Below are 21,841 nucleotides of genomic sequence, written 5' to 3' on the forward strand. Positions count from 1 at the left end.
TTATATATAATGCAATTTCAACCATTATCTTTCTGTTATTTATTAGAAATGTATAAAGGATGTTCGTTACAGTTCAGAGTTTGAGTCCAAATCTGGTCTATATATTTTCTGTGTGCTTTTTTGCCTGTATAGAGTTTTATCTGGGTTTTTTCCTTTTTCTTTTGATAATATTTTCTTTGTGACCTTTCCAGGCCTTAAAAGTAAAATTGTCTAACATGAATTTTCAATTTGTCTTTGAAACCCCAGGTGTAATGGGTGAATATGAACCAAAGATTGAGGTACAGTTCCCTGAGGTTGTTCCCGTAGCCAAGAGCTCAACTATCAAGCTGGAATGTTTTGCACTTGGAAAGTATGCTCCACAGAGTATTTTTCTCTATCGTGATCACATTAAGTTCTTTAATGCAACACTAGAATGCGCAAAGTGAAACCAATGATATCATCTGCCATCCAGTGGCAGATTTAACATTATTGGGCAAATATACTGTAGGCAGTTGTCCAACATGTGGCTACTGATATTGTACTATGAGAAATAACACTTCAATTTATTACCAGAACAATGTTTTTGCCATTCTTGCCAAATACTCATGATGTCATTCAATTTCACTCAAGTCCAGTGCCCACCATCAGCTGGCGGAGAATTGATGGAGCTTCTTCTGGAAGAAAAGTGGACATTAGTAAAGCCAATGGAGTGTTAGAGATCCCTTACTTCCAGCAGGAGGATGCTGGACTGTATGAGTGCTTGGCTGAAAACAACAGAGGGAGAAACTCCGTAAAAGGAAAGCTGACTTTCTATGGTAATTATATTGTATGTATTTCATTTACCATATTTTTTAAACTATAGAGTGCACCGGATTATCAGAATCACCGTCAAGGCATGAGTACATTTTCATTCAAAACGTTTGCTTACTTTTATGTATTGCAAAAAAACCCAATCGAGTGCTCGGTCATTGTTACATAGGGGTTGTTAAAAGCCTCAAGGATTCACTGTTACTGTGCAAGATTGAAATCAGTTTGCAAATAAGTATAGTTTTTGTGAGTCAAGCAAAAATGTTTTATTTCATGTCAGGAAACATGGAGCATTTATCAGATCCTATAACTAAATGTGTCATTCAGTACATTTGCCTGTTTCCAATAGCTCATTTCTGACAGGCTCTTTATTGTAACAACAAATAAAATTGGAGGCTGCATAAACAGATTTATATCACCTTTCTGGGAGAGGTGATTTGCCCCTTACTAACACTGCACATAAGGCAACCTGAGAAAGCTTTTAATGACCCTTGGCAAAATGGACTACAGTTTTTCTTCACATTATCTTGCAATTTTTCTTTGATGATGTCTGCATATACAACTCGTGTGGGATGAGCTTGGCTTTAATAATCATGTGTAAGAGGAGTGCTTTTGATATAATTGAGAACTTTATGGTACATATGGGTGCACTGAATGTCCAAAGTGAGCGTTAGAAAATAGAGAGAAGTTGCTTATCATGGGATCAGATCTATTTTAATTCCGAGGTAATGATGTGATGATGTTAGTTTTTACAATGTCAAACTGAGACTATGGCACGTGTGCCTGAACACATTACTTAATGTGTTGCATGCTGGGTGGTTGAAATTGGTATCCAACAGAGGACTGTGATATTTCATTATTGCATCAAATAATGGTAAAGGAATAGTACAGTGCGTCCTGTCTGACCTTTTTTTAGTTAATAAATGTACATCATGGGTATCTGTGAAATCCATCAGAATTGGCTCATAGCAGATAATGTCTCAGAAAATCTTAGCTGAAACTAAAAAGCGAGGAAGAAGAAACCAAGGCCAAAAACCTAAACACTAAACACATTATCAGGCTATGTATGGTATACATTTTTTTTTTGCAAGATATGTACTTCTGTACAAATTTGTGCTTTTTTCAAACTTTATTTTGGCCCTTTTAGCATATTACAATCAACCAGCTATTTATGCTAAACAAGCATTACAAAATACTTCAGAGGCTTGTGTCCACATACAAACAAACACACAAATATATATATATATATATATATATATATATATATATATATATATATATATATATATATATATGCGTCTAAATTTCATTTAAAAAAAAAAGTTGGATCAAATGAAATGGAATTCGGAAAAGGATTTGTCTCTCCCAACTTTAAAATAAATATTTAAAAATAAAACTATTGTGGCTCTTTGCTACTATGATATGGGAAGTTTTTCTTCCGTAAATGTCATGGAGAGGAATTAATTACGCTACTGAATTTTTCTAATGAAAAAAGTTATGAATACTATAAATGGCACTGAGCGTTCAGATGGCCTTGGTTAGACCACAATACAAAAGAATTTCATGGATTTTTCTATGCAGGAGAGCATGTCTAGGAGATGTACTTACTTAGATTCCTCTCTCCCCTTGACCCTTGCAGGGTTATCTGTATTAATGTGTCTCCTCTCCAAAAGGATCATACATCTTTCTTGTCTGTCACCGGAGATTAGGTGCACCACATTTATGTGACAGTCGCATAAATATAGAGAGGTGCCTCAAACAGTAAAATAAAATACAGAGTTAAATCAAATTTGAACAGACTCCATTTATGGACTATTTAAAAATGATTCAAAATAATAATTCTTGTAAAATATATTTTTTCAGAAAGGTCTTAATCTTATAAACCTTTAATATTCATCCAAGTTATTTGTAATGTGGTAATTAAAAGACACTGCCCAATGCATTTTTTCTGTTTATAATGTGTTTATATGATAGTATTACTCTTTTCGAACGTTCTCCTAAAAATATGACATCTTTTTTACATTTGATTATTATATCTAGTCAAATACAATTTGATTTAATTTAGAATAGATTGATTTATCTTTGGGGAGGCGGGCACTGAATAATTACTAGTTTGATTTTACAGTTAATCTGTTTATATATTTGGATTCTGCAATCACTGCATATGATTTGTGGCAGCTCCACCTCATTTGACTGAGAAGCCTCCGGATGCACAGAAGACGATTGATGAAACTCTGGTGTGGGAGTGCAAAGCCAGTGCCAAACCTAAACCTTCTTATCGTTGGATGAAAAATGGAGAGCTTCTGGACCTGGCAGAGGTGTGTGACTTAACTGCATTGTGATGAAAATGCCATTAATTGCTTCTTTCTGGACACCAACATGTATCATGATAATGAAATAAAATAAGGAAATGTAGTAACGGAGATTAGAATCAATGTCAATCTAAATATTAGGAATTAGGCCTTTAATGTCATTTGAACCGCAACATTACGATATGCACATGCACAATACTCACATCACAGGACTTGCGATGATTTTATTATGAGACATATCTGCTCTTTTAACAAGCGCTACAACAGCATCTCATGGCTGCCTTGCATGACATGAAGCAGCGATGACAGCTGCTTGTTAAATGATCCTTGGATCTTGGGCACTTAAGTCGCTCCCCTTAAGTGGTGATGTCTCAGCAAGCTTTATGATTGGATTGGCAGGTGTTGTTTTACCATATGTCATATTTGTTCGTCGCCATTTTTGGTGAGTTTGGGAAAATTGTCCCCGCCACACCTTGTTTCACGTTACCGTTTGTAATGTGGTGTGAAACCTGCTTCACTGCAGTTGTGAATAATGTGTATCACAATTGGTTACTAAAACTTTTTTAAAGTGATGTTCAGAAAAGACACTTTAATCATGCACTGTATACTTTTGAAAGTAATTAAATGTCTATTTAGCGGTGTTAATTATTACAAATTATTTTCTTAGTCTTATCAAAGGTCACTTTTCCATCAGGTATCCTTAACCAAAAGAATCATTCGTTATTGATTTGTAAATACCACTGTAAAACCTCCTTTGGCAGTCTGCCCAGGTAACATTCTCTGTTCATGTGACTTTATTAATGAGTTGAGGGGTTACCATTTCCAAAATGCCAACGTCAACAGGAGCAGCATTAAATCAATTCGCAAACCAAAAAGGTCAGTGTGGGAGAAAAAGAGAGAGAGACCGAGAGAGACTGACAGAAAGACGCAAAGTAGGGCCAAGCTGAACATTTTTTATTTCTCTTTGAAATGTCTCAGTCTTCCATTTCTTTTTCAGCCTTTTTTCTCATTCTGTTTTGGTTTGACTTTCTCTTAAGACTCTACCACACACATTTATCTATTCCTTCTGTACTCTTTGGCCCTCTCCAGAGGAACAAAATTGACTGCAAAGGCTTGTCACTTCAAAATGCCCCCCTAGCGAAACAAGAACCCACTCACACTGTACTGCATTATATTTTGCTTAGTCAACAAATCAAATTAAGCGTGATAGTAGCCCTTCTGTTTGAGGTGTATCTAAGCACAAATGTTATGGTTGTTTGCTCACGAAAGTCAGGGATGTACCAGTGAGTGTACCAAAATAGAGTTGGGAATAATTAATGTCTTTTATGCAATAAACAAATGCATAGCTCTTGCCTTCCTGAAATTCTGCATTGTAACCGCAGTGTAATGTAAGACAGCAGGTGGATTTTTTGAGACAAGGCACAATTTTCACATTGAGAAAATACTCGCCGTACACCAATTAAACAAAAATCTCACCAGTGGATTCACAGGTTACTTGTTTTGCATCTTTATTTTATTCTTTTTCTCCAGACTTGTAATACCTGATGATTTTATATGGCATACTGATGTACCATAGCACACTGCTTGAGAATCTTTGATGTAATATAATGAATGCTAAGCTCCGCCTCCTGACCATGTCTAGAACAGTTCTGCCTTGTTTGAAGGCCTAGAGAAAACAGGAGGATTCTTTGGAATAGGAAATTTGTGATTTTTTTTGTTACTCAAATATATGTATTATTTTACAAATAGTGGCACAACAGTCCACACTCTACCCTTGGCTGGCTGAATCTGTCACTCATTCCTGAAATGACCTTTAACGGTATGCAAAGACAGCATTGTTGTAGAAATAAAATTAAAAAGACATACCAAAAAGCAAGAGAAGCTGATATTCCTAAGTAGCATTTTGTCTTCTAATGGCTGATTTGGAAAAAACATCAAATGAAATTTTTCTGCACCCTTAGATTGTCAGGGACACCACTGAGTCTCTAGGGCAGATGCTACTGAATGGAAGAGTGACCACCAGCTCATGCACTTACAGAGATCTCTTTAGTTTCCTTCACTCCAGTGGGCTTTTACAGTATATTTCTTCAAAAGGACTGTCTATTCAAAACCACTGTAGCACTCTCTCTTCCATGAAAACACATAGAATCCATCTTTTCTTGGCCTCAATCCAGTTGGATTGTTGTTTTTTATTTGGAAACTGCTTCTTATCCAGGCCCCCAACCCAAATGTATTATCTTTTAATATGACAAAAGCATATATAATTGACACAAAATGGAAGTGCGGACGCTAAATTATGTCAAAGTATTTGCATACTCTGTACAGAATGAATTCTCTCCTGATGAGATCAGCAATTAAAATTCTGAACAAAATAGTTGGCAAAATTCAGTCCATGCCAACACCATTGCACGTGGGGTCACAAAATGTGTCGTGAAATCATGTAAATTTTAACTAGGACCCCTTTTAGACACACTTTTCATTATCATTGTTTACGTTTTACTCAAATTGGCAGCATGTGGCAAGAAGCAGTATTATTCACATGGATTTGGATTGTCCATGTTTGGAGGAGGATTTAGCGGGTCTGCAGATGGTCTCTCTTGCTGCGGGGCCTGTAGGCTATCAGGAGATTCAGGCCAGCGTTCTGTCATATTAGCATTCTTGTATAATTAGATATCACTTTTTTGCCCATTAAATGTTTCATAAAGTGCTTTATAATACCACATTAACTATACTATACTATAATATTACATTTTTCATTGACTGAACTACATTTCATAAAGTAGTGTGCGCACTGCATTTTCTGTATTAAAATGCAGATCCATTTACAGTATTGCTGTTGTAATGTTTGTAAATTAATTTTCAATCTTGTAACAAGATGCTTTATTTCATAAATTCACATGATCATATTGGAATCACATACTTTGAGTGTTGAAGTAGACACATATTTAAGTTTCAGAGGGCTATGGTCCAAAACATACCAGTAAGTCAACTTGGATAGGGAAAAAAAGCAAAGTGGAGTGGCTTAGTCTGACTACAAAATTTAATCCGATTAAAATGTTATGGCATGAATTTATAAAAAGGCCTTTCATGCTCGAGAAAGTGTTGCTGAATTGAAATAACTCTGCAAGGGTGATTGGGCAAAAAAGCTCCACAGAAATGTGAGGCTCATTTTCCGCTATAGAAATGGTTAATTTCAGTTAGGATAACAAGGGGCATTTGCTCGCCAACCACTGAACTACAATTAAATGCTGTGTAGAGTTAAACCCCTCATGCCACAAAATTCTGGTCCTATGCAGCAAAAGAAGCAGCATGGAAACCCTTTTGTCTATAATATTCGTATATTTAATCATAAAATAAATACATTTAAAATGAGAGTTACATTTATATGTTAATACATTTTCTATTTAAATTTAATCTTGCCAATGCTGGTGTAGAAAATCATAGAGGAAACACTGTACAGCATCGATGTGCTTCACCCAAGGAGCTAAGGGCACGCAGGTCTATTTTTTAAAAAGTAATAATAATGGGGATGGGGTTTTTTTCTTGAATATTTATTTTCCTTTCATTTATTTGATTTGTTCTATTTGAATTTTCTAATATTATCTTACTGTCAATCACTTTATTAAAGACGATGTACATTTAAATAGTAGTGAAATAGTCGTAGTTTATTTATATTTAATTATTGTAGTTTATTTTCAGAATAGTCTACTAAAAATACATTTCTCAAGGGCTTCTTTCATATCTCTGAGGGAGCTGTTTCTTTTCTTTTTGTTCTTCTTTGATTTTTTTTTATTACTGAAATTCCCGAGTACATGAGGAATAAAGTTTACTCTAATCTTCACCCAAGGAGCTAAGGGCACACAGGTCTATTTTTTAAAAAGTAATTATAATGGGGATGGTTTTTTTTTCTTGAATATTTATTTTCCTTTCATTTATTTATTTTTTTCTATTTGAATTTTCTAATTAAAATCTTACTGTCAATCACTTTTTATTCAAGATGATGTACATTTAAATAGTTGTGAAATAGTCGTAGTTTATTTATATGTAATTATTGTAGTTTATTTTCAGAATAGTCTACTAAAGAATACATTTCTGAAGGGCTTCTTTCATATCTCTGAGGGAGCTGTTTCTTTTCTTTTTGTTCTGCTTTGATTTTTTTTTTATTACTGAAATTCCCGAGTACAGGAGGAAAAAAGTTTACTCTAATCTTATACTCCACGAAAAGACTTATGACCTATGCATTTTTAAATTTTGGGGTCAACTGTTTGAAATATTAACCGTGGGAAGTGGTAGTTTGCAAGAGGGAGAATATCGCATGTTGCTATTTATTTTACTATTTACTTAATATGTGAATAAAATGTATAACTGACTTATTTTTGTAATATTTCATTATAGTGTTTTTTAAATGACCAGATCAAAGGAGGATTTTTTTAAAACAATGTTTGAACTGAAATCAAAATCTAGATTGTGGGATAGAATCTATTTTTTTCTGTTCATATCCTAAGCAGGGCCGAATCCAGGTGAATAATGGAATGTTGACCATCAGTAGCCTCAGTCTTGCTGACATCGGCACATACCAGTGTGTGGCTGAGAATAAGCATGGTAGAGTCTTCACCAATGCTGAGCTTCGAGTCATAGGTAAGAAAACAAAAAGATCATTTTGAGCATCTTCAAGTTTCTCTGATGCTGACAAAGTATAAACCACAATTCAAACCAACAAGGGGAATGGGTAATGTGTATAAAACGAAAAGAATATTTAACAATTCTTTTCAGCCTTTTATCAGTTTAATTCACAATACAACATTTAGTTCTGTATTTAATATTTAAACTGATGAGCTGTAAGAGAAAATTGAAGTCCTTGGATCGACCCAGGACCGAGTTGAAAGAACCTGGAAAGCCGATGTTTTGTCATGGTTGGCCTGGGAATGCCTCATCTGAGAGGATCAGGGGGGTGTATGCTAGATGAGAAAGGGATGCCGGGGCTACCTCACTGACGCTTCTGACCCCGTGGCCAGACGTTTTTTGTTTTTGCCCTGAGCATAAGCATCACCAGATAGCAAATATTATGAGCTGTTCTCATTGAGGCATACAGGACCAGGCAAAGAATTCTCATTTTGTCTTCTTTCATGTTGTAATTTTTGGAAAATCCACTTTCTTTCAAATTAAATCACTTTAAAAGCATTGTCTCTGGACGTGTTATGTGTAAATGTGTCTTCGCTCAAGTGAGAATGAGTATTAAAGTAAAAGGATGGGGAATCCACCCAGTAGAATACATGACGACCTTTATCTTTCTGGTTCTCACTTGCACTTGATGAGCTGGTTTATTTCAAGAGTAATTCAAACCTCTTAAATTTCCTGCTGTTTTTTTTATTTTAATATGCTACCATTCATCTGTTCTGCCTTTTCTTCCAGCTGTAGCCCCAGATTTCTCTCAGAATTTGTTGAAGCCCCAAACTCTGGCTCGACAGAGTGGTGATGTCCTGATCGAATGCAAGCCTCGAATGTCTCCCTGGGGTGTGATTTCATGGAGGAAAGGAAAAGAAGCCTTAAGAGAGAGCCACAGGTAATGCGATTCCTTATGAATATGTGTTGAGCAACAAATGCATTGCATGCAATTGACGTGGTATTGTTCTAACTTATATTTCTGTTGACAAATTGCAAAGACCAGGACAACAGCAAAATAGCATTTGGAAGTTCAACACATTATGCATTCTACCATTTTCTCTTTATTTTTAAACATACTGACTTTGACTTGATTGTCCTTCCGGCTTTCAGAGTTTACAAACTATAATTGACCGCTCACAGACGCTTGATCCATTAGCTCATTAGCAGCATGTAGAGTTATTCGAACACATGGTAGATGATGTTGATGCAGTCACCGTTGAGACATGTAGGAATTAGAAAGAAAGCCCAATAAGGCCGATCGATGTCAAGCTGCGGAATAACATACCTTCTTGTGCTATAGTAGATGTAGTATCAAGGGAGGCAGCTGGTAACCTTGTTTTATTGGGAAATCAGGTTGTGCAGATCAATGCAATACCTCAGTGTGCAAGGAAAGACAGGAAGATAAAGTGTTCATCAGACATTGCTCCCAAGGAGGAGATAATTATTGGATGTTCATTTTGGGACTGATTAAGATTCCTTGAATTTGCTTGCTTTGAAAGCTTTTAAGTTCCTATTATTCCTGTCAAGGAGTAGAAACAAAAGAAAACTATGGCACTCCAAATTATGGTACTTCTGCTTGAGGCACCTTTTCATCGTGGAGGTGTTTATGTACTAACGCAACCATAAGCTGTACTGGACTTATCAACAAGTAAGCATATTTCTCTAGGGTTCAGCAACTGTATGATGGAGTTCAACCCAGTAGATGATAGGGTAGCCCCACTCAACCTTCATGCCAGGTGAAGGGGCCTAATTATTTTTTGTGCCAAAACAGAAAACACTATCTCAGAGGACCCACACTTTTTGGAGTCCTTGTAGGAGGTGTTGGAATGTTTTCCTTTTGGTCTCGCCCTCATTCTGCTTGGAGACTTGCACACAAATGTGCGTGTGTGTGTGTGTGTGTGGGGGGGGGGGGGGGGGATTGTGAGATCAAGGAGGGTGTTATTGGATATGTTAACTCTGTGAAGCTTTGTTATTAGACTTCAATGCTAATCAATAACAACCACGATATTTAAGCAGAATGGCGGTGTCTAAATGTGGCGGTTGCGGAATCTACATTGGTATGTTGTGGTAAAGAAACAGTAGAGCCAAAAAGCCAAGCTGTCTATTTACCAGTCGATCTATGTTCCTAAACTTACCTATGGCCACAAGCTGTGGGTTTGGACCCCATAACCCCCCCCCCCCAAAATACCGATACAAGCATCCAAAATGAGTTTCTGCCACAGAGTGTCTGGCCTTTCCCTTAGGGTGAGAAACTCCATCATCGGAGAGGGGCTGAGAGTAAAGCCATTGCTCCGCCATAATAAAAGAAGCCAGATGAGGTGGCTCAGGCATCTAAAAAGGATGCCTTCTGCACGTCTCCCTGGTGAGGTGTTCTAGTCACAACCCACTGAGGTGACACTGAGGAGAGAGACTATGTCTCCCAACTGGGAGATAAAGGGATATGGAAAGTTTGGGAATCATGGGAATTCCATATGTGACATGTCATAGCAAAATGAGTCACAAATCACAGAGGAAGATTTTGATTATTCTTTATTATTCGATAGACTGGTACTAGAAATACTTAAAAGAAAACAGCCAAATAAGGGATAAGCTGAACAACCGCTGTGATAAAATGTGTTCTCAAAATCAGGAAAGAACTCATCCAGCAAATTTTAAACCGATCATTCATCATTAATGAACACAGATATTAAAATAACTGCTAAGCTTTAACGGCAAGAAAATATTATCCCCACTACAGTACACCACAATAAACCGGGGTTTATTAAATCAGGGAGGTCCACCAACAATATCAGATGGCACTTTAATGTAATTAAATATAGCACAGCTTAAAAATGAAAGTCATTTTATGAATTCAGTTGGATTTTTTTCCCTTTTACAAAAATAAATGTGATTTTGGACAAGGTTTTGTTCAATAGAGCATTTGACAAAGCACCCAAGGAAATAGTCAATAATATCTAAAAATGTTTTGCCTCCAAAGAGATATTAGACCAGGATAGAAACTCTCATAATATTTTAAGCACTATAGGTTTGTACCTTAAATGAAGCTTTTGATGCTTATCCTTTTTACATTACCTTTTTGTTTTTCTAATTGTCAAACCAAGGTTGAATTATTTCCTTTTTTCCAAAAATTTTAAAAATCTGAAAAACAGTCAGTGATGGATTTCCATGTTCATGATATATTGGTGCATGTATACAAATATCCCAGCAGGAAGAAAATAACACCTGCTTCAATGCAGAGTGTTACCCATTTATTTTCAGTACAGGAATAATTGCTTGACTGTCTCAGTAGCTTTTTCTCAAATATCCATGTGCACCAAAGTGTGGGTGCAGTTGTAGTTTTGCAAACGCATATTGCGTCCACTCTTGCTTGTTTTGTGTTTTTGCTGCTTTTCTATCTTAATGATTTGATTTGGTGATTCTTAACGATCCCATTTATTTTGATTTGCTTTGTTCTTGTGCTTTTGCTTTGTTATTCTGCGGCCTTTGCGACTGTACTGTCTAACTTATAACTATGCCTTTTATTGCTACTGTCACAATGAAATTTCCCGAATATGGGATGAATAAAGTTATCCAATCCAATCCAATTACATTTCTTTGAAAACAAAGAAGCTGAGTTTGTAGTAAACATCAGTACCAGGCTAAGATTTAGTGGATACAACTATAAGATGTTTTATTTAGAGGGCAACGACAGCATAGACACCAACATTCTGATTGTGCTGTGAAAGGATAGTCCCAGCTTGCAGTTTTATCATCCTTTTAAACATAAAAAGGAAAATTCTGCCAAAAGGCTGTGTGCAACAGCACCCAAATGGAAAGATTTCCCTTTTGAGGTTGAGCATTACATTCTTACACTAAAGTGCGTGAGTAGCATACCAAATTTAGAATTTGACATTATTGCAACATATTTTGCAAGCCTATTCTCTGCTCTCTCACTCATTAGAAATGTTTATATTGCACAGAAATCAGGCTGCTACCAATGTTTTCACAGCTGTGGCACAGCAGTAATCCATCCCACTGTTTTAACTAAAAGACAAATAATTCCTTCTAATCTTTCAGAGATAATGTTTTCAAAGAGAGGTACAGGTTAGCTAAGAATAAGAATCTGATAATAGAAAATAATCTCACAGAAGGGACTCTCAATGCTCCTTAGATGATTGGGCATGTGGTAAGCATAAAGAAGTATTTGCTCAACAAAGTGACATATTAATGTCACACCATTACCTTTTACAAATGTGCTCCTTTGCAAAGAGGTTTGACATGCAAAAGTGATTGCAATCAATTCACAAACAGCATAGATGATTGCCTCAACCCATTTCACATACTGATGTTAATTTGCATTGCATTCTATGATGATTGTGAAAAAATAACATATCATATTCTATGATTAAAGGGATTTAAATGTAATGATTGTAAATATAAATATACATTTTCTGTGATTGAGATTTTAGATTACAACCAGTATCTTCATTTAACAGCCACCAGTAAGAACAAGAAAGTGTCTATTTATTGTGTCACACGACTCAATATTAATTGTGTCTCACAAATGTCCCTAATCCTGTTATTTGCTACAGTGCAATATTTAATTTAAAAAAAAAAAACACTGAAAGTTTACCAAAAGACAATGCTCCTCACTCCGACACAGTAGTAGTTAATTAATCATATTATTTGGAAAGGCAGTACAATGGATTCGTGGTTAGCATATCTACCTCATAATTCTGAGATCAAGACTTGAATCCAGATTTACGGCCTTTCTTTGTGGGAGTTTTTATGTTCTGCCCGTGCCATAGATGGTTTTCTCTGGGTCCTTCAACTCCCTCCCACATCCCAAAACATGTATGATAGGCTTCTTGAAGACTCTAGGGGTGATTGGGAGTGACTAGATTTTTTTTTTTTGCGCAATTGTGACCAGTGGATTCAAATGGGTCAAGGCCAAACTGGTCACTTCGGTTCAGTTAAGAATATTTGAAGGGTGCCTTTATGAAACAAAGTTATATTTGAAATATTGTCTTGGGCCCATTACTGTGTCCCATGCAGTTTCAAGCTGAGAATGGCATCTTGAGCTGGGTAATTAATTTCAAATGATCCAAATGTATTCAGGAAATTCCTGTACAATCAGGTCCAGGAGGCATTCTCAAAAATTGATGGGACAGAATTTGATTAAATTGGCACAACCCCACTTCCTGAACAAATGACTTAGATTTAAAGATTGTCTGCTGCCATCTTACAGCCAATCACATTCAAGTGTTGCTCAGCACATTGACAATTTACTGAGTAACATATTAATTACATTTATACTCAAATCTTTGCTCAAAGCAATTCATGGTTGCGGCCCCAATTCAATGCATGAGATTAAACCTATTTCCAAGAGAGGTGATTAATTGCCAGATACAATTAATTCATTTAATTCATTTTCTGACCGCTTATCCTCACTAGGGTCCCGGGGGGTGTAGGAGCCTATCCGAGCCAACTACACGCACCCTGAATTGGTAGCCAGCCAATCGCAGGGCTCACACTCATTCCCAGGGGCAATAGAGTGTTAACCCTAACCAGCCTACGATGGATGTTTTTGATATGATGGAAGAAACCAGAAACTCCTGAAAAAAACCCACGCGTAGTGTGGAAAACAAATGCAATTAATATCAAAATTAAAAAAAAAGATTAATATTCCATGTTGAGGAATTGTTTACTCTTCGCTGTCTATTTTTCAGTTAAATAACATCGGATCCTGTCGAAATTTTATAGTTATTTTACAGTCTTAGTTCATTTGTCATTTAAATGCTCTGGTTCTCTGAGGCTAATGTCTCTTTTATCAACAGAAAAAAGCTAAAATTCCATTATGCATAGAACAGAAGGATATGCATATCGACTCTTGGAGCTCAATTTCTGAATTCGTGCACAAAGAACGGAGTAATAGATTTTAAAAATTGACAGTGTACACACCAAGTTGAGTGATGACTTGACAGACTTTTTCTGCATGCGCTTGCATTGAAAACCAGTAGGAAAGTAAGGCACCAAATGGTCAGTGACACAGAGCCTGTCATTAGCCAGACTAAATTGAATCACCACAGAATCACTTATGAGTTTCTAAGACATTAAGCTCTTTCCAGAGTTTTTTTTAATCAGAAACATTTGCAATACACTGCACAAGTGCTATCTTGCTGACTTGTCATCTGTCATAGCTGGTTATATTTCACTACAGCTGTCCGTTGACAGGTAAAGCGGCACTAGCACACGCTCTGCATCAGATGAAATGTGCCAGTCTTGACTGATGATCTTGACAGTAGAAATAAAAGTCTGTTGTTATCGCTTGCTAGGTTAATCTGTTGTGGAGGCATAAATTTCTTTTGTCACGTAGCCTAGCAGATCAACTTTGAAATTTCACTGATATTTGGGAGGAACAATTGAATCAGTTTCAATTACTGCCAGAAGCAATGTTTATCTTTTGTCTTTATGTTTTTGTTTGAGTCATTAATAGTCATTACTACAATGGAAAGAGACAAAACTGCCGTCTGATGGGGTAGTGGTTCACTTGTCTGACTTCGGTGCAGGCAGGCAGGCAGGCACGGGTTAGACTCCCGCTGGTGGCAGTCTGATTGTGAATGCAGATGGTCGTTTGTCTCTCTGTATGCCCTACCCTACGGCTGACTGGCGACTTGTCTAGGGTGTATTCTGCCTTTCGCCGAAGTCAGCTAGGATAGGCTCCGGCAACCCCCGCAACCCTTGTGAGGATGCGTGGTACGGAAGATAAATGAATGAATGAAACAGACAAAACAGAGTACTTGAATGTGAGTGAATTTTTATGGATGGAATTTTTGTATTTACGACATTGCACAATAAGGTTTGATTCTTTTCATCGTTGAATTGTCAAATTGAGCTTCACAACCAAGAGATTTATCAGAAGTATATAGTGAAATTGGTTGACTGCATCAAGTTTAATTCCTGTTCATCATCAAATACACGGTGAGCGCACACATTTGGCATTGGTTTATGCATATACTACTATGATTTATGGAGTAATAATTCACATATTAACATTTCAAGTACAGTTACAGACTATGAATACATCTTAGGAAATGTGCTATTCTTATCAAGTCAGTGCACAGAAATCAAACTACCACTTATTGCTGAGGTCCTCCTTATGTCATACTGCAGCTCAGGCAGCCAATTAAAATTTGCTGAGATAAACTCGAGGCTCAATTTTAAATGCTTAAGGACACTGGGCTTGTTCATTTCAGCAGCGTGAATATTCCTCTTGCACAAGCAAGACTAAATTCTAGTTTAAGTACCTCAAACTACACTCATACTGTCAGCCAGTTTAACAGGATATGCCTTTCTAAACTTCATATAACTGTGCATGAATGTGTGTGCATTATTTCCCTTAGAGTTACTGTATTGGATAATGGAAGCCTTCGTATTTCCAATGTCTCTAAAATGGATGCCGGTCTGTACACATGCGTGGCCAGAAACCAGTTTGGCGTAGCGAGCAGTGCTGGCAGCCTTTTGGTTAAAGGTAAGAATGCCTGCTTTTGTAGATTAAACTTTGCCCTGCCTCGCGAGTGACTAATAACCGGTGCAGGATATACCCTGCCTTTTGCCCAAAGTCACCTGGGATAGTCTTCAGCTCACCTGCGACCTCAATAAGGAAAAGTGCTGTAGAAATTGGATGAAGAGATTTATCTCCCTTCATGTTGGACTTTAACATCAAAGTAGGTACTGTAATAATAAATATCATCATGATAATTATGACTATTAAAATAATAAAAATTAAATCACTGACAAAATTATGAGTACAACAAAATATTTAAAATGCCAGTGGTTTTCCATCCTTCTACACTGAAGACAATACATCAGTAATCTATCCAGGTGCTGTAGTAAAGTGTGCATTTCATTGAAGAATTAAACAGATCCAATTGGAAAGGGTTTAAAAAAGAAAACAAATCTTTACATTTGCTTATTTATTTGCTTAATGTTTTCCGAGCTACTTCAAGCAACAAGCAAAATAAAAATAAAACAATCAAGATGGCAAACTGGAAAGATACCACTGTCTAGTTTAGCACTGAGGAATAGATTCTTAAAGTTTAAATAAGACAGCACGGCAATGGGGGGTTTATGACGACATCACTACCAAGTTGCAAGAGACAGATATGTGTTGTCATAGGGTAAGACCACAACCAGACATAAACACAAGCTCGGTATTCTTAAACCACTGTGCTTTACTTTACTGTGCCACACTGCTAACAACTCACTTACACGTGCCCCTGACTCATCCACATCTTTCTCATAATCCCTAGTAATTAAGATGTGTGTATGTGTGCGTGTAGACACAAAAATGTGCTTCGCACAATAAAACTCACTTTGTGAATGGAGTGTGGTTAAACGGTAAGCTGTGTTCATAGCTTGTTTTCTTTTATAGGCTTGTGTTCAGTCTGCTGCTACTACTCCACTAACATACACTGCCATGTCTAAAAAATGCCAATGAATGATCCCATGTCTGAAAAGACAAATTCTGTGGTACCGTATTGATAGCTAATTGACTTAACTGACTTATAATTATTCTAGGAGACCTCAAATCAAAATAGTTTGTCGTGTGTGCTTGAGGTGCTTGACTTTCAGCCAATGTTGTGGTTTAAATTACTTAAAAATTGACTTTTTCGGCCAAGTACCCACAAATACGCCAGCAACATAGATGACTTACATCAAGTCCAATTAGTCGATGGGCAAGGGCTGCAGAAAGCCAGAGGCTGATTGCTTCTATTTTGCTCAATGGTTAATTTATTTTTCCCACAATGGCATTTTTAAATAACACGTCTGCTGTGCAGTAAAAGATCTCTGGGTCATTTTAACAAGCTGAGTCGACAACAGAGCTCTATTAGAGTGTCCTTTCGTGATGCCGCTTCACATCTACTTTGAATTGCAAATACTTGAGCACAGAAGCCCAACTATTCATCTCTGGTCTCCACTACCTTTCATTACATCTAGAAATTGGGTTTACTTTTAACTTCTTCTGTTGAGTAATGCTGGGCTCACATCTTTCACAGTCTCAGAATAAAGAGGGATGTCAAGTGAAGTTTTTCGAGTGTTCTTGGATACATACCGTATTTATTTGAGTATAACGCGCACCCATAATTCGTGACTTAAAATTTGTATAATTTTTTTTAAACACTTTTTCCAAGTTCTCACCAAGGATTGCACCGGTACTTGTAACTGGCAAATGCTGAACATGTCGCCATGACAAAACATTTATTCACAACATATGGTAAAGAAACCTGGCAAAACAAACTATCAGTATGAACACAATTCTTGAATGGAATTTACATTATATGTATTTACATACATATGTTCATTAACATGAATATACATATGTTCGTGCTGTCCCTTGTCAAATAAATAAAACTCAAATTAATCAAACAATTTTAAAGTCTAATTCATCATCAGAATATTTAAAATTTTTCAGTCAAATTCATCATCATCATCAGATTCACCAAACAATTGATTCCATTCTTCTTGAGTAGTTTTTGAGTGTGAGCACCCGCCACTAGAACGGGCTCTCGTGCCCCATTTGTCAGACAAAGACAGTTTTTACGTCTCACCAGCGGAGGGCAGTTTTTCACCGGAATCCGTGTATAACGCGCAACTTTGCTTCAGCTTTTTTGGTACAAAATGTTGCGTCTTATACTCAAATAAATACGGTATTTGAGTTTTAACTCACTCCCGCTCGCTGTAGTCTTTGCCATCTTCAGACTCTGGTCCTTTCCCAGTCTTGGCGTTAAGACAAGGGATGTTTCTCTATAGGTGTTCTCGTCTGTGCTTATGTTTTTGTCTGCTCATAGTCAGCAAAGCCAGACTGAGTACGGTTCCATTCCTAAGTTCTTGTGGACCGACTCTTTTGCACCAAAGCAAGCAAGTGAATGCCTAGCGAGCAACATTTACAATTTTATTCTCATAACGGAATCAGTACAAAAATTAACCTAGGCTTTAGCGCTAAAGATAGTTTTCAACTCTTAAGCTTAATCTTACTTTGATTGTTAATTGTTTTATTCCTTGCTTTCCAGGGTGTAAATAATTCTTGTGCTGGAGTTCATGTCATGCTTTGTGTTCCTCCCAAATGACAAATTAAACTGCATACATAGCATTTAGGCTCTACTTGATCAGAATGGGCATACTGAGGCGTAACCACAAAATTTTCTGCAATTTGTATGCTAATTATGATGCAAGTAGTAAAATCGAGGCTGTAAAATGTCAGACCAGGACTTGAAAACACCACCAAATGAGTATAATTGTGTGTGGAGGAATACCGTATGTTTTGAATGAGGAAGACAATTTGTGATTTTCAACACCGTCATAACAGGAAACGAACGTGACAGCTTTGCTATCCGTGTCAGAAAGTTCCTCTCATTTTGTGACTACCACGGAAACTTTGCCCTGATTCACCTAGAATGCATGCTTCGACAAGCCATTTCTCTCAAGATAAACAACTTGCCTTGTTTTGACAGTGTTGAATATAGACCGTTATCCCCCTGACATGCTGTATTGGCTCTTCTGTCTGTTAGATACAGTACTTATGACACAGCTGGATAAATTCACTTCTTAACTGGACTCTCAGCATTTGCTCTATTATCTCCTTGGTGCAGTTGAACGAGAAACCCTTAACAGATAGAATAAAATGGGAACTAAACCAACGATGTCATTTTTAAATGAACTCTATATTTTTTCTTTCTCGATGGTGCTTACCTAAATCTACATATTATTTATTCAACAGAGATATGTTTAAAATATTTACTTACCCTGGCATGTTTGTCTTTTTACAGTTACAAAGCTACCGTAGTATGACATGTATCAGCTATTGCCATTTCCTCTACCCAGAAAACCATGAAGTTATCAAATATTTAGAACCATTCGACATATCCTCGGTGTCAGGTTGAATCTTAAATGGCTTTGAAATTAGTTGTTCTTGCTTTGTTATGCTAGTAAATAAAACAAAAGATCACCAGCTCGGCGGTGTAGCTATCAAAACTGTGTGGGTATGCATATCTGTTTGAAACCCTTTGCATCGCACTAGTGACACTATATGATTGGCTGAGGAGTAATGTGCCGTAAAAGTACCTGGTCAACACTGCAAAGCACTGCTGCCTGATCAGAAATGCATCGTGAGCCTATCTGACCCATTGAAAGTAACAAAGAACTACCTGGAGTACTTCAGTTCAATGTTACTCTGTGCATTCGTTTTTGTTTTATATAGAAAAATGAAGTTGGTGATTCCAACCAACACCCAGTGATTTATAACTGAAAAGATTAGAAATTCATACCACTGCATATTTTTACAATTTCATATTTTAGTCCAGGTCCCTCTTAAAATGAGATTAATGGAGATGCAAACACAAAAAGACAAATAAAGTATTAACACACTTGAATTGCGGTGCAGAGTAAGTTTTTTTTTAAATCTTTGCCACTGCAGCAATACAGTTGTACAGAGATGTATAAGGCAAGCCTTTAATTTATGCAATTCACATAAGGGATACAATATATGCTCTGGTGGCAGACCAAATGCAATTTATTCCAAGTCGTCTGAGTATTCGCCCTCTGTCCGTGGCAGTCAAATGTTTGTGGCTCCGAAACACAGAAATCATATTAATAGTATAACTTATTATATCCAGGATAAAATAATAAATATAGCAAAAAAGGGTGAATTGTGAACGAAGGAAAAACATCTATTTTAGATTTTTTTTTCTGAACCAGTGTTCCATATTTCCAGAGCCAACTGCGATTACAAGCCCAGCTGGTCATATGGACGTGACGGTGGGAGAGAGCATTGTGCTGCCATGCCAGGTGTATCATGACCCCTCACTGGATCTGAAGTTCACATGGTTCTTCAACGAACAGCTTATCCACTTTGGCAGCGCTGGAGCTTATTTTGAAAGAGTTGGAGGGGTAAGTGGAAGTGCTTTTGTCGAATAGCTACACAAAAAAGGGAAATTAGCGCTGCACATGATTTTTTTTTAAATTGAACTTTCAAATACATAGAAATATACCTGAAGACATTGGAATGCTGTGCCCAGTGGTCCAACACAAAATTTGCAAAATTCAACAAGGGGCTAATAATGATAGGCGAGAGAAAAAAGATACTTTTAAAACAGTAAATACAATATTTCTAAAATGTTTTCCTTTTAACTTGCAAAAACACTTTCTATATAATTGTAATATTAGAATTTGGAACGCTTTTAGCTTTGATCATCGATGCAAAAAAATTATTTCTTGTGGGTGAAGCCTTGGTCTGTAAGGCCACTCATCAGTGACTAGTCAGGTCATTCCCACAGTAAAAATAAAATTACAAAAAAAGAAAAGAAACACAATAAATCGATTTATTGTTGTTGATTGAAAAAATAATAATGAAAGCCCACACAGAGACCAGTAAATGGATAATGCTGTGTCACTGATTAGGCAATTAGTTGGCTTATCACAAATTAAATTCAAAAGAAAACATCACATTATTATATAAAGTAAATAACCTGAAATGTTTTGACAGCCCTCCGACGGGGACATAATGATTCGGAATATTCAACTCAGACATGCTGGTAAATATACATGTGCGGTTCAGACCAAGGTGGACAGTGTGTCAATTGCCACTGATGTCGTGGTCAGAGGTAAGATTTTAATATTATTCTTGTCTAAAATCATCGTCAATTTTATCTTGCATCATCTGTAAATCTTTTGGAAAAAATTGAATTGAAAAACTTTCTTTTTTTTTTATTCAAATTGGTTTTTATCCTCTCCTTCCACTCTGTTTTCCACCTTTGTTCTCCCTTTGTTTTCCCCCCTACATATAGGTCCTCCTGCCCCCCCTGCAGACTGTCAAGTGACTGAGATGACAGAGACTACAGCACTTTTGACCTGGGGACCTGGGATGGACAACCATAGCCCGATTCTCAGCTATACCATCCAGGCCAGGTCTCCCTTCTCCCTTGGGTGGCAAGCAATTACGACTGGTAGGTTGCTTTCATCTAGCTCACTCAAAAGGGGGAGGAGATGTGGACAGGTTTTCTTCAGAAAAGGAACATACAGTATGAAAAGAGTAAATAACTCACTGACAGGTCGAGTGGATCCATTGGGATTTTGATGGAAGGTAATTTTGAGAAATGTCTTTTAGTTCCTCAGGTGCTCAGTGGAAAGCAACTGTCAGCCACTGTCATTAACTTGAATCCCTGGGTGGAGTATGAGTTCAGAGTGCTCGCAACCAACAGTATTGGAACAGGAGAGCCGAGCAAAGCCTCTAGAAAGGCCCGCACCAAGGACACATGTATGTACCGCCAATTACCTCATCAATTTCTATCATAAAATCTGCCCCAGTAATGTTTATGTTTATTTGGTTGTTATGTCAATTAAAAGTTGGGATAAAAGTTCATCCATTGTGCCATTTGCTAATTCAGACCACAATTTCCATGTCTATAGTTTCCTGAAATTCCTCATTTTGAACATACTGTTGAGAAAAATCTAAATGAATAGAGTATGTAGTTGTTTATGTGGGCATTTTAACTTTTTTGTGCACATTGGTTTAGTTCCCAGGGTGATTCCAGCAAGAGTAAACGGCGGTGGTGGGGGACGCTCTGAATTAGTCATCACTTGGGAGGTAAAAAAAAAAAAATCTCTATCGCTCTCTATCCTGTTATGATTTCTGAAATACAATTCTTTTTGGAAAAGTATGCAACGTGATAAGTACTTGCAATTTCAGCATCATGCTTAGCCATAATCTTATATATTCCAATGCTGCGTATCACTTGGTATTAATAACTTTTAAAGATCACTTGCTTGAGTCATCCCTCTGAGTAATCGTGTTCTTCTTAGCCTGTTCCAGAGGAGTTGCAGAGTGGTCCTGGTTTTGGCTATGTGGTGGCCTTCCGCCCACTCGGCACACAGAGCTGGATGCAGGCCGCTGTCACATCTCCTGATGCCTCCAGATATGTCTTCAAGAATGACACCATCCCCCCTTATTCATCTTACCAAATCAAAGTTGGGGTGTACAACAACAATGGTGAAGGGCCTTTTAGTCCGGTGGCTACCATCTATTCAGCAGAGGAAGGTGT

The 21,841-nt window shown here is 37.1% G+C and overlaps 1 protein-coding gene across 4 annotated transcripts in view; it reads left to right on the forward strand.

Moving 5' to 3' along the window:
• cntn3a.1 (contactin 3a, tandem duplicate 1) overlaps window positions 1-21,841 on the forward strand; it is a 69,458-nt gene that overhangs the window by 41,225 nt on the left and 6,392 nt on the right. For 3 of the 4 annotated variants that reach the window (XM_077603520.1, XM_077603513.1, XM_077603541.1), the window contains exons 7-18: window positions 247-349; window positions 610-794; window positions 2,965-3,104; window positions 7,604-7,736; window positions 8,511-8,661; window positions 15,146-15,273; window positions 19,516-19,691; window positions 20,287-20,404; window positions 20,588-20,746; window positions 20,908-21,057; window positions 21,317-21,387; window positions 21,603-21,837. In XM_077603520.1, the coding sequence (XP_077459646.1) occupies window positions 247-349; window positions 610-794; window positions 2,965-3,104; window positions 7,604-7,736; window positions 8,511-8,661; window positions 15,146-15,273; window positions 19,516-19,691; window positions 20,287-20,404; window positions 20,588-20,746; window positions 20,908-21,057; window positions 21,317-21,387; window positions 21,603-21,837 (1,749 nt within the window). The remainder of the gene's footprint in view (window positions 1-246; window positions 350-609; window positions 795-2,964; window positions 3,105-7,603; window positions 7,737-8,510; window positions 8,662-15,145; window positions 15,274-19,515; window positions 19,692-20,286; window positions 20,405-20,587; window positions 20,747-20,907; window positions 21,058-21,316; window positions 21,388-21,602; window positions 21,838-21,841) is intronic. The other variant, XM_077603531.1, reaches the window with a different exon arrangement.

The sequence above is a fragment of the Stigmatopora argus genome, chromosome 1 (assembly GCF_051989625.1).
Source record: "Stigmatopora argus isolate UIUO_Sarg chromosome 1, RoL_Sarg_1.0, whole genome shotgun sequence".
NCBI classification, from domain to species: Eukaryota; Metazoa; Chordata; class Actinopteri; order Syngnathiformes; family Syngnathidae; genus Stigmatopora; species Stigmatopora argus.